At 38.1% G+C, this 14408-nt stretch overlaps 1 protein-coding gene across 3 annotated transcripts in view; it reads left to right on the forward strand.

Annotated features, from left to right (window-relative positions):
* Window positions 1-14408, forward strand: part of ANGPT1 (angiopoietin 1) — a 297629-nt gene that overhangs the window by 209857 nt on the left and 73364 nt on the right. For all 3 annotated transcript variants that reach the window (XM_004697434.2, XM_045287636.1, XM_045287639.1), the window contains exon 5: window positions 11393-11520. In XM_004697434.2, coding sequence (XP_004697491.1) covers window positions 11393-11520 — 128 coding nt within the window. The remainder of the gene's footprint in view (window positions 1-11392; window positions 11521-14408) is intronic.

Here is a 14408-nt window from a genome sequence, read left to right on the forward strand (position 1 = left end):
CTTTTGAAGATCTAACAAAACCTTTTTATTCTCTTTGCTCTGCACTTACACCCTTAGAGTGGAACAATGCAGGCACAGTTTTATGTACAAAGAAGTAAAAAGAATTACCATGCTCAACATGATTAACTCATTTCTTAAATTAATAAGAATGTAAACTCAGAGGAAAAGTTGGGAGTTCTTGAAGGGACAAAAATGAATGGGAGATTGAACGAAAGCATAAATTAGAAAAGGTGAGCAGTATTAAGGAATGGAGAAATTCTATCATGAAAGTTTTCATGTGTCAAATGAAAAGTAAGATCACATAATAAAAATAAAAGACTAAAGATAAATTTTGCAAATAAGATGTGAGCTTTCATAAGCAGAGCTTTAGTGGCGCATGTGGCTCAAGGACCTACGCTGAAGGCAAAAACAGATGAGAGGCGATAAAACCAGAAAACACAGTCTACCCACCTTCAAGACACACGAATGCACAAGACAGAAATTTCGATAGACAGCCACACAAAGTAGAAAAGAATCAAAGAAACTTAAAAACAAATACCAAGAGACTTGAGCCTGTTTATGTAGGTACTGAGTTCCCTAATACAAAGTTCAAATTTCAATTCATATGGAGTTTCTCATGAAGTTCATTAAAAAATAATCTTTCTCATTGTCTGACAGACATAATGACTGATACTGCTAATTTTTCAATGATCTAAATTATTTGGGCTAAAGCTTCTTTCCCAGGGGCTGATTGCAGTGGTACGGAACGTTTGATCATTATTTTCGGTCCTCTGGACTTCTTAGGAGGGGAAATGAGGCATTTGCTTCCTTCCCAGTGCTAAGGAGTCATTGGCTTTGTGCTCGGAATAATTCTGCCATCTGAAAGGAATTTACCTCCTGTGCAGCGTCTATTGCATTCAGAAAGTAAATCGTTCAGTCAAGGGAGGAGATAGTTTGAACTCCTGCAAATCCCTTGAGTTAAGAATGGCTGTAAAAACATCACACATGATAGGAGGAAATTAAAGCTTTTAAAATGTCACTCATATAAACATCGATAAAGACGGAAAATGTCATTTTCCTTGACTAACTAAAATATTTGTCTTTTTTATTGACTACTTGTAATGCACAATTTAACCTTAGATAGAAGGAAAATGAAAAATACAGGAAGTCATCTTCTGAACACCATAGTGAATATTTCTTTCCTTTTAATGAGGAAAATGCTTTATCTTGAAAATTATATGTCAAACATTTACAATTTCCTTAAAATGAACCACACTCTTTCTCCCTCTCTAGCACTTCCTTTCATAAAACCCAATGGCTTAAGGGGAAAGTGATCGTTTACTTTGGGGACTGGTATATTTCTCCTTTTTGATGGAGCATGTTATCTGCATTTTTAAAAGTCATAATTCCTGATTTTAAAAATGTAGGAATAGTGGAGAGTCAAACTAATGATAACAAAATAAAAAATAATACACTGCTTGACCTCTCCCATGAACTGTTTCTAAACCACATCTTTTGGGGAGTTTTGATATTTTGTGGTTGATTCTCTTAGAATTAGAGTTCCAACTTAAAAAACTAGACGATCTGAAAAGGAATATATGTATCCTGGTTCCAGCTGAGCCTGGCAGTTACCAGGGTGAAAGGCCACAAAAACTTGGCATTTTTCTGATATTACAGAATTGTTGGGAGCAAGCTCAATGCCTTCTCTTGCGATTTCATGGCCCAGTTCGCTGAAGCAGAGAAGCACCAACTAGTTTGAATAGAATCTCATCTAAGTTAGTTCTTGGGCTCATCCTCATTCAAGTCAAAGCCAACATATGTTTTCCAAATCTGGGCACAGCATGGCAGAGTTGACAGTTAAAAGTCAGACGGGGTACAGTGTATGCCGAATGCCTTTATAGTAACTCTAAGGTTAAGTAGCAACCGCAGCGACGCCAACATTTTATCAACATCATTGAATTTTTTATGAATAACATCCACTGGTCGTCTTTCTGTCAAGCAGCTGGTAGTTTTGTATTTCTAACCTTATAGTTAATAACCCAATGAGTAAAACCACTATGCCAACTCATACACACTGCCATGGCATCAATTCTGACTCATAGCCACCCTATAGGACAGAGTGGAACAGCCCGCTGAGGGCTTCTGGGACTAGGAACTCTTACAGGAGTAGAAAGGCAAGTGTTTCTCCCCTAGAGCAGCTGGTGGGTTCAAACTGCTGACCTTGGGGTCTAAACTTGTGGTTAGCAGCCCAACTCAGAACTACTAAACCAGTATTTATGTTAGCCATCAGCATTCGATTATTTAGATAAACTTTCAAAGTGAAGTTTTCTGTTTTGTTAGTTCTTAAAATCATCTAGTGACTACTTTCTGTAACTTCCATATCCTTGCCCAAGGACTTTAATTTTTAATGACTCTTGCAGAATTAATTCATTGTTTTCTCATCATAGGCCACAAAAGATACCTTTTAAGTTTATACATATGCATGGGATATGCAAAATCATGCAAGATCAATATAATCCAGAAACGTTAAAGTTCTCCATGGGAAATTAAAACACATGAATTATGTCAGATAGTACTCATAACTACTTATAATAGTTCCCAAAGGTAAAACATAGAAATGCATTTTATGAAAATGAAAAATTTGAATAAACAAATGTTATGATTAAATTCATTTTTTTCAACTATTAGGCAAGCTTTTTGTTTTCATTGTGTGAACTAACATCAGTTGTATACAGAATAGTCATTTCACTTTAATGAGCATTAGAAAATATATTTAAAAATACTAATCAAACTAAGTTCAGTAAACAAATATGCAAAATTACTCTTTGACTTATTAGTCTACCAAAACAAAATAAAAATACTTTTCCACATTAAAAACTGCTACTGCCAAATTAGAGATCCCTCTATGTTACAACAGGCTTTGCATGTCCACATAGTTTTATCATTTATGTACAATATGAATTTATCTCAGTATTATTGAAAATGAAAAGAACTTATTATTCTACATTATGGGTTTTATATTCTCTAGATAATTTTTTAATTATCACTGTAAAAATAGTACAGATTGGAGAAAAATTTTAAATATTATGATATTTCTACATTGTATTTATTCTCTCCTCTCATTTCCTACATAATTAAATAACAAAATTCTCCCTAGTGATTTAAGGCCATTAACTATTAAGTTGATTTAAATTCCATCATGATGTCTTGATGCCATTAATATATAAAAAATACATTATTTTTTAGGCTCTAGAGCACCCAAATTATCATCACTTCTTAGGGTTACCTACTTTTTACATACTCTGTTTTCCCAAAATGTTTTAATGGTCAGTTTTCATATTATCTTCTTCCATAGTCTGGAATAAGGACATACGCACACATTCACACCCTTACTGCATCCTCCCACCAGCGCTTTCTCTAAATTTGTAGTTTCCTGTAAATCATCCTCAGACTGAAGAACCATGTAAAAAGCTTATGAGAATACCTAGAGCCAATGGTAGCAAAGGAAGAGTCAAGAGCAAGACTTTCAGGTCATAGGCATTATGAAGCTAAACATGGCCGCTCAGATCTCTTGTAGCTTTTGAAGTTAAAGACCATCGCTGTTTCAAGTTTCTGCTGAGCACTCCAGTCTCACAGACAGTTCTACTTGCTGACACTCTCTTCTGTCACTATTTCAGTAATTTTCTTCTTTCCTTTCATTTCTGACTCTTTTCCCTTCCCTTATATATCTTTGTTTCTGTTCAAAGGGCCTGTGCCCTTGGATCGCTATTCAGAATTCAGGGTGTCCTGGGTCCCCCAGGATCTTGAGCATGACCTTCTGGCATGAAATCAATATTGCTGGTGGCTCTGGCATTGTGGTTGTAATTGGGCTTGGCTCTACTCCGTAGACAGCAAGTAAGAGGTAGCTGTGACACTCCACTTTATGGTTGGCAGTTTCAACAATGTGTGCTTACAAGTGCTGCTGAGTATCTCTGAATCTCGGTTTCCTCATATTGACAAAAGAGTGAGAATCCCACCTCATAAGATATTTGTGAGGGCGAAAGAGTAATGAAGCATGTAAAACACATTTGGTGTATCAAACTACGATTTTAACAGTAAGCATTCAAATAGTGATGGATTTTTTATTATGATCATGATTATTATAGTTTGATCAATTAAGTTACTGGATAAGCAGAATTTTGTGAAATATCTATGAAAATGTAAATGAGAGTATAAAACAGATCTTTTAAAAGTAATTAAGATTAATATTGCTGCAGGTCCAATTGATCCTTTATATAAGGGTGAAGGGGAGATCATAACTTTTAAAAGAGAGACTTATTGGCTATTAATTTAAAAGATTTTAGATTAAGGGTATTTAAAACTATAATAAATGCATTTGTTTGACTATGAAACATCAATATTCTGTTATCTTTCAGTTCTACTTTTTGAAGCCCCTTCATATAAATGCATTAGATTGAATACATGTAATCACCATTTTATACGTTAAAAACAGTCATGCTGAGAAACTGCCCTTAAATATTTATATTCTTGCGCACCTCTTTTAAATGTAATGAATTAACAACCTTGTTGAATTTTGTGGGTTTTAAAAAATTTAAATATAAAAGGATTTTACAAGTTTACCTTAATATACATGCAGGGGTATATAGATTCCCTCAAATCTACACTCTCTCAAAAAACTATTGGAAGTTAAGCTGTGCCTGTTCTTTTACTTTTTCTGTTCTCTTGAGATCCCAAATAGTACCTTCTTTCATGAAAAGTCTTTTCAGATGCATTAGAAGTCTAAGAGGTATCTCTAAAGTGGCCTTTCTATATAATAGCCACACACCTGGGTGAAGAGCAGTCTGATAGAGCTTTTGCACCTTGGCCAATGAGCTGTTTCATTCATCTGGGCACAGTTAACTCCGGTAAGAGGTTGGGTTGGAATCAGGCTTTGCATCCATTCTTACTGCTTTGACCTCCCAAATGATGGCTACAAAAGCTCCATCAGGGCTATCTTCAAACATATATTTTGATCCATATGTATTCTGTTGTATGCTAAATACTGGAAAGATATGAACCACTAGTCACACTGAGGTGCTAATCAGAAGATCAGTGGTTCGAACCTACTAATGACTCCACAAGATGAAAGATATGGCTCCTATTAAGATTCAAAGTCTTGGAAACCCAAAGAGGTAGTTCTACTCTGTCCTAAGGGGTTTTTAGGATTTGAAATCACCTCCACGGCAATGCATTTGGTTTGGAAGAGTTTAAGACGGAAAACAAATGTTTGAAGAATCAATCCCTTAAAACAAGCTGTTAGAAATGGGTAGGAACAAAGGCCTGGGCTTTTTATGCATCTCTAATGGAGATGTGAATTGCCTTTATCTTCTCTGTTAGAGTTGCTGAAACTCATTATTAGCAATCCTAAATACCAGGAAGTTTGCTCTTGAGGGGTCATTTGAATTGAAGTGACCCTATGCCCCGCTTTCATGGCCTTTCCTTGGTCAGACTGGTGGTGGACATACAATCTGGTTGTAATTCCTTGGACAGGTGAAGGAGGAACCAGGTGAAATAAACAGCTGCTGGGATTTGGTCTCAGGTTGCTTATTGGGGACTGGATGGTGAATGGCAAAAGACAGAGTATGCACCTGATTGTGTCCCTTTTCTTTCCCTTTTGATCACAAAGATTTGGTTGTCCAGATAACACTAAATGAAGAGAAAGGATCATGATTATTTTCTTAAGTATTTCTAGATGTATTTGCTGATGTCGGTGAAGAGGGATCTTTGAAATGACATTCCAGGCTCCTCCCCTTTAGATCAGATAGATGTTCTCCCATGTGTTTTTCTTTCAGGTAGTGTCTTTCCTAGGTGGTCTTCCCCCTTGGGAGATAAAGGTTTTTCTCTCTGCTTGCTCCCAATAAATCTGCAATGGTAGCACATCATAGCAATGGTCTGCCTTTTCTCTCTGTTGCTATATTTAACGCTAAAGTCTTCCACCCTTAAAAGCTGTTGGCAACCACCTTATGACAGGGTGGTGAACCAATACCCAGTGAGTCCAGAAAAAACATGAAAACAATTTTTAGCGAATCCTCAAAGTGTCTGAACTCAGCTAATGCTTTATCTAAAGCTGTGTCCTGGGTTGTTCATTTACAAGATACTATACTATACATTACCTATCCATTGGCTTAGACCAGACTGAGTTGAACAGTGATATCCTGATTTTTCCCCGTTAGATCTTTTTCTCATTACAGTGTGATCACTTTGATGGGCAAGAGGTTAAGTTTTCTCAGCTCTGTGTCTCCTGGGCATAGGAAAAGCCTTTTTTAAGAGCAAATATTAAGTCAGAGTAGAGACCATATAGCTTGGATTAAAAGATTAAGAAACATGAAAGAAATAGAAGTTAGAGTACTATAGGACCTTCCTGTAGACAAGTAGACCTGGAGATCAAAAGAGAGACAAATATTACTCATGCTCTAAACCTTCCCTGACACTACGGTTTATGATAGGTAATTTTCTACAATTAAATAATATTATTTGAAAGTGATTGTGTCATCATCTCTCTTAAATGTTTCTCATTTATGGTTGCATCATCAGTACTGTATCTGTGCAGTATGTACAATCAATGCTTATATCGCTTAGGAATCTTCTGGATAGTGGTTCAAAGACAGGCTCCATAGTTTGCTGAGAGAGCAAATGTCACAGGAAGAGAGAGTGAGGAATGAAAGAGGAGCCAGTCTAAAAGAAAGAGAAATAACGATTAGAGATGGAGAGCATGGATTATGAGAGGTCCACACGGAAGACGTGGTGGAAGGAAAGAGATCATCTGCACTAGAGTGGAGGGGGAGGAGGCAAATTAAATGGCTTTGAATTTAATAGAAAGAATAGAATAGAATAGATAAAGCAATGGTTATTAATGTAAGAGAGATGTGGGATTTCATATGGAAAATATTGGAAAGGTGTGAAATAAGTTATGCCAGAATTGTGAGAGAAAGGCCATCGCTACAGGTGATCAAAGGTTCGACTATACAGTGCACAAGTACAGGTGGAGAGCCTTAAGTAGTGGCACTTTAATATTTTAATAACTGTCCTGCCTGGGATCTGGACTGACCCCAGGAAAATGTCATGTTTATTTCATGCAAGCTCATTGACTCAAGAATATCGTGGATGCCTGATGGATCATTCTTGAGGCTGCAGTAGAGACTAAAGTCCAAAGAAGGCCCAGGTTGGGGCTTCTAGGAGTGAGCGATCTCTACACTCTATTAAAAAGACAAATCCAGGAAGAATGAAAGAGTAGGACAGTCAAAGAAAACAGAATGTGGTCTTTGAGATGTAAAGATGCAGCTATTAATCATTCTTTTCAGCCAGTCTAATGTTATCAAAGATCCATGCCAACTTTGCAGTTCGATGAAAGCTTCTAGCGGGGTTTCCATGTCATGCTCTGCAGGAGTGCTCACTGCATGCTCCTTGTAAGCTCCGTTTGTCTTCCTAGGACCTGATTATGATATGCAGGCTCACAGAGCGAATGCGTGCTTTATTCAGCACATTGTGTTTCGTGTCATTGGTTGCAAACCCTATAACGTTCTACCACTTACCCCACTTCCTCTCTGTTTGCTGTTTACATTCCTTATTATTCCCTAACCCTTCTGAATATTGTCCTTGGGTAACCCTCAAATGGGTGATGATTCTGAGGCATGCAGATTTCACTCATGTTATTATTCCATTTCAAGTCTTGTCTTTTGTTTGTAGAGATTTAATTTTCAGCGTGACTTTATTTCCAGACCTGAAGGGTGACCAAAGACCATAAGTCTTGAGCATTCCATCTTTCTTGATATGGCCAATCACCTGGGTATTTTTTGAATCTGAGGGGGTTTGGGGGGCATTTTTCTCCCAGTCTACCCAGGACCTTCTGATATGATCTCTCCCGAAAGCGTTGGCAGTGGCACTTGGGCAACATTTAGTTCCTCTGGTGTCAGAGCCACGGAGGCTGATGCCCCATGGTCCACTAGTCCAGCTGATTGCTTCCATGTGTCAGTGATGTTCTTCACTCTCCTTCCCTCCAGATGGAGAAAGACCAGTAATTGCATGCCTTTTAGATGACTGCTCGCAAGCTTAAAAATCTCTATCTCCGCTCACCAATGTCGGCCTATCCTTACTCGTTGCTATTTGCCACACAATCCTAGACACTCATGACCTACACATTTATTGACTTTGAGGATCTTTTTGAAAATCTATCATTAGTGCTAATGCCTGTATATTCAGTAAATTTATCTTTCCTGTTGTAACCTTCCTGTGTTTTAAAATGCATCCCATGTGTTCAACTTGACCCTATTTTAGAATGACAATTCCAACTGGAATCTCGCAGGGATTTAACAAAGAAAGTAATTAGCCTTGCAAACTAAATTTAAGAGATCCAAGACCATAACCCTGTACAATCAGTATGTTGATATATATTACTTAAGGTGAAATTATGTGTGTGTGTGTGTGTATGTGTGTGTACTCACACACGGGATACATACATAGTTGTAGCTGAAATAATCTTTAAATCTTATTCAGGTAAAGCTTAAACTAGAGAGCAAAATTACCACTCCTGTAGTTTTAGACTTAATTGTGGCATGACCTGATTTAGCAGAGTGGGAAGTAAACCAATTAGCAAACTTTGATTTTGATTGGCCCGTACAATAATATCCTAAATATAATCAGTCAACTGTAAGTGCTCTGTATTCAACCAGAGGCAATATTTGAATTTGAGCCTGAAAAACCACAGCCTCCACGCCTCCATTGACGGGAACTGGCTGACCTTCACACCCTGCTAGCATCCCTTTGAGAGAAGGAATAATAATATCATGTTTCTATTAATAATATTATTATAACAATAATAATAGTAACTGAGAATTATTGTGTATTCACTGGATTTCAGTCTCTCTGTTCTTTCTCACATTTTCAAACCCACGTCAGAGCTAGTCTTAATTAGCCCAGTTTATAGACTAAAACAATAATAACAAGAATAACTCTGAAAATCAGTTTCTCTGGCAAACCATAGCATGTAGTAAACATATCACATATGCATTGCAGATAAATCTATGATTTTAAGTATGCTAGTGATAAAAAATGTAGAACAGATTAAATTTCCCAGCATAATGCTTGCTAATGAATAATTAACTAAAAATAAGCAATCTATTAACAGTGGAAAGGATCATTATTTCAGCACAACTGTATGGATTTTTCAAAGGGATGAAATTATGTTTCAAAAAATGAAATTCACTATAAACTCAGACATGTAACCATCAGAAGAACATACATCCTATTGTGTAACATAGCCAATAAGTAATTGTGCCCCTTATCATAGAAGCTTCAGACAATTTTGCCAGGTTTAGGATTTACACTCATGTTTTTTACATCATTTTTGTAGTACTAGTTTCCAGAAGAATAAGTTAATATCCAACTTTTTTCCTTTCATCTCGGTTATTGAAAATGTGTGTGAAATAGCTTCCCTCTTCCCACAGGGGAGGCCCTTCACCCACACCTTCCTGGAGTGGAAGAGAAAAGAGAGGGAGATGTGGTCGAAAATTGGGGGAGGGAATACATCTTCTTTAAATAACGAATAAAGGAGGGCAGGAAGTGGTATGTGAAGGAGAAACATTTTCGCCTTAGATAAACGATTTACCCCAACTCTTCCATCAAAAATAAAAATGGGTTTCCCATTGGCTTCCTGTTGACCATATTTTCCTCTATGGGTATTTTTTCATGATCTCAAGGGATCCTACATTGTCACCGATGCTTCTTGACATTGCCTTTTTCTCTTCTATCAAATTCAATTATTTGTGTCTTTTCAATGGAAGACAATTTCAAGCATTTAGAACTTAAGAAGATTTTTGTCATAGAGAAATATAAGTCCGATAAGTTAAAATTAAACATGTGTGAACTACATTAGTATTTTTGGAAATTATATCATCTATTTACATGTGCGATACCATTAAAGATGACTTTTGACTAAGGAATTATGTATTCTTTTTTAAACTGATAATTTTATATTCACTACTTTGGTTCTTCCTTATCGCAGACTTTGCTTTCTCTGCATTAGTGTAAGTCATGCAGAAGTAAGTTAAAGTGATGCGACGTCTAGAGGTACTTATTTAAGTGAGATCACGTGTGCAAGGATATGAGCCATATTGAATATTGTGAGGCCATTCATGCTGCTATTTTGTTGTTATGGTGAAATATATAGCATGGGTATTTAATTTTCTTGAAACATCATTAATCAACATTAATAAACATCTCCAGTTTAAGTCAGCTTCACATTTTATATTATTAAAACATTTTAAAATCAGCTTAAAGGTATTCATAGATTCTCTGATATTTCTAGTATAAAAGATCAGTTTGACAAAGAAGGCATTGGAAACCGATATTTATCAAAGAACCATATATTTTGAAGAGCAAGATGATAAAATAGCCTTCACTCTAGTAGTAGTTTAAATGAAATCAATTGCTAATATACTTATTAGAAAGCATGAAATCATGAATATACTATATACTTCTCTAGCTTATAAGCACTGAACATGAGCCATTTTCCTACTTTGACTTTACTCATTCAGACTCTGACAGTGGGCCCAGCTCAATGAGCAAAGGCTTCTCTCTCAACAGTCTCTAGGGTTACATGTCTGAGCTGCTGCTCCTCTCTGGATAGACTTTAGTTTCAATGTGCATTTATGTGTTTGTGTGTTTTATTTACTTGCCACCTGCATGGTGGAATTAAATTCAAGGTATTGAAAGTTTTTTCAAAGTTTGATTATATTTTCCTTTTAGATAATTAAACCAAGGACTTGTTTTGCCTTTGCAAATCCAATTACTTTGAAAGCTGTAGGGTTTTGTGTAAAAATCTCTAGGAGTTATTCACAGCCTAAAGCCACAGGAAACCAGTGACTACATGCTATTAAGCCACTAAAGATAGTCTTTGTGCCTGAATTTGTCATCCTTGACTGTCCCTCCTCTAAAAAATGCTGTGGTATTCTTTTTTATTATTATTCCTTTTCAAAGGTATCTAAGGGTGTTTTAGAAATTTTACAGGAATTGCAGACATTAATTGGTGCCAACTGGAAGGAGGACCACATGATTAAGCTATTTATCCATTCGGCTGATGTTCTGGAAAATGTATACCAAAAGTTGAAAATGATGAAGAAAAAGTTTAAATGCACAAATACAAAAAATATTTAGTTAGAAATTGCCTTAGACCTTTTTCTTCAGCTTTGTAGTTGGCAAATGACCTCAAAGTCTAGTATTGTCTTGAAGATTGTTTTTCTCTGTAAATGTAATATTGACATCTGTTTGGAGGGAATGAACACGTGCTCGGACGAGTTTGGACTCCATTTGATTAGTAATGATGCTGGCATTCTTATTCACATCTTTCAACCTTTTTTTTTCTTCTCTCTTTTTGCAGTTTTACTAAAGGGAGGAAAAAAAGAGGAAGAGAAACCATTTAGAGACTGTGCAGATGTATATCAAGCTGGTTTTAATAAAAGTGGAATCTACACTATTTATATTAATAATATGCCAGAACCCAAAAAGGTAAAACCAGAAGTGTTTGTTTACGAGATGTAAAGCAGATCCTAGTAGAATTGCTGTATCAGACTGATTTGTGAGCTTGTTAAACCAGAAGGATATTTGCCTGAGCCCTTATCTCCCAGAACACTCTGTGTCGCAGGTCTCTAGTGGAGGCAAACCCTCCTACGTTGACTTCACCATCCCTCTGTCACACCCAGTCTGCTCTTGTACTGTGTCCTCAGCCTCCGTGCATTTCTGGACACCCCCTTGTCCGTGTGTGCTCAGCATGTGCAGATCCGTTTCTAGACCACACATGTCTGGAATGCAGTATATCCTCGACAATCCAAACACTGGGAGAAGGGAACAGAGGACATATTGCTATTTGTAACTCCTTCTTAGCTAACCAAATCCAATACCATCAAGCAGAGTCTAACACCACAGGGTGGAACTGCCTCATTGGGATCCCAAGGTTTCACATCTTTATAGGGACAGACTGCCAAATCTTTCTCCCAAGGAGCAGCTAGTGGGTTTGAACCACCAACCTTTCTGGTAGTAGCTGAGCTCTTCACCACTACACCACCAGGGCCCCTTTTGCTCCTATCTGGATAGGAAGACCACATACTATCCTTACCCATAATCTTGAAAGGTTTTTATTCTTGTATTTACAAAAAAAGTCTGAGTTGGGAGATCAGGTTCATCAGAGTGCTGAACAGGACCCAATGTGAACTTTGAAGTTAGTAAGCATCATCTTCCCTCTGTCACTTCTCCTTTCTGTATTCTTCCCATTTATTCAGAACCGCATCCACCCATACCTTCGTTCAATACATAGTAAGTGAGTATCATTCGTCAGTCACTGGCCAGGGACACATAGATAAAACAAACAGTGCCAAGTATCAGGGGAAGACAGACAGCTGCACAATGCCAAAGACATAGTGGTGAGGCATCTATGCCAATTTCAAACAAGGCAGATGGGAAACCCTGAGGTGAGACATTCAAGGAGAGTGGAATGAGAGACTAACACCTGATCCCTGATATGCCAAAACTCTTGCAAGATGCCCAGGGCTCAAAAGGTCCCTTTACTTTCTCTGCTCCATCTTCAAAGGGTTGGACAGCTCTCCCCCATCCCCCTCTCACATAGCCTGGTGGCATTGTCAGGTAAGGATTGGACTGTAAACAGCCAGGTTGGATGTTCAAACCCACCAATTGCTCCTCAATGCCGTTGAAGCCCTCTAGAAGGGCGCTGTGAGTCGAGCTTGACTTGTTGGGGGTAGATTTGGTTTTATGTCTCCATTTCTTCCAGGCTATGTGAAAAATGCTCTTGGGAGACCTTCCTTGATTTCTCCATACAACTTTGCATGGCTTTCTAGCAACTTCTACAACGAGGGACTGTGCTTTGAATCTTTCTTTCTCAGGAGCTTAGCATAGTCTCCGACACAAAGGAGAGTCTGTCAGGAAATATGTGCTGGGATTAATGAATGAATACATGACCAGTCAGAGCCGGGGTTCTCAACCTTCCCAAGGCTCTGACCCTTTCATACACTTCCTCACGTGGTGGCGACCCCCCAGCCATCCAATTATTTTTGTTGCTACTTTATCGCTGTCAGTTTGCTACTGTTATGAATTGGGTGAGCCCTGTGAAAGCGTTGTTCGACCCCCAGAAGGGTCACAACCCACAGGTAGAGAACTGCTGGGTTAGATGATAGGATCAATACTACTGCATAGTACAGTAGGCAAGCTCACCTTAACCCAAACTCACCGCCCTCGGGTCAATTGTCACTCATAGTGATCTCCAAGGAGAAAACAGAACTTCCAGTGGGTTCCTGTCAATGTTTCCATGAGAAAAAAGTCCTGCCTTTTCCCCAGGGAGCGGTTGGTGGTTTGTCACTACTGGCCTTTTGGAGAGAAGCACAATTCACTACCTATTATGACCCGGGCTTCGAAGCTTATCTTACTTCCTTTCATTGTGAGTCTTTGGCTAGATAAGGAAAATGTATCTTGGGGTCAGCTTGCCAAGTGTCACGTTGTCATTGTCCAAAGGAGGAGTGTGGTCTCTAACCGATATCATCTGATCAACTTCTTTTCACCACATCCTCTTTCTCCATAGTTTTCAACTCAGAAAGCAGACTCATGGCCATAGAGTGGATTCTAACTCGCAACAAACCTCTAGGGCAAAGGAGAACTATCCCTGTGGGTTTCTGAGACTATAACTCTTTAAAGTCTCATCTTTCTTCCCTGGAGCAGCTGGTGGTTTCGAACAGCTGACTTTGTCCTATATCACCTGGGGCTCCTTTGATTTCAACAAAATCCGGTGAAACCTGTGAGAACCGAATATCCTATCCCCCTTACCCACCCCCGACTCTGCTCTGGGCTGTCTGGTTGCCTTGAGTTTTTCAGGTCTTGAAACCCTTCTGCCTTTGACAGGCTACCCTGTCTGACCACTCTCTTGAGCAAAAAGAAAAAAAAGGAGTTTTCTTTCTCTGAGAAATGTTCATCTTGCACAGTTCACGACTTTCACAGATTTACTATATAAGTGACTTAAAGTAACGCACATTCCCCTCTTTTCTGAGAGCAATGTTTTGAAGGGTTTCTGTGTCCTTCTTACACGATGTTGCAGGCAAGAGCACGAGTGAGTGCAGGCAGGGGAAAAGATGGCAAACACATCCCGAAATTTGCCATCTACCAGAGATGCCTGGTTTTCACCGTGCGCTTCTTTGCAAGGTTTCATTGAATCAAATGTCACATGGCATTTTAAAAACCCAGCCAAACAGAAAAGAAACTGTAAAGGCAGAATAGTGAGGGCAGAAGGGAGATTTCCTTTATTTCAGAGGAACCCTTTGCATTCCCTCTTTATGAAAGAGATGCAGCTCTCTTAATTTGCTTGATTTTCTAATATCACATTTGGTATTATATTT

This window comes from Echinops telfairi, unplaced genomic scaffold (assembly GCF_000313985.2).
Source record: "Echinops telfairi isolate 266 unplaced genomic scaffold, ASM31398v2 ScPeMD7_1;HRSCAF=3_0, whole genome shotgun sequence".
NCBI lineage: Eukaryota > Metazoa > Chordata > Mammalia > Afrosoricida > Tenrecidae > Echinops > Echinops telfairi.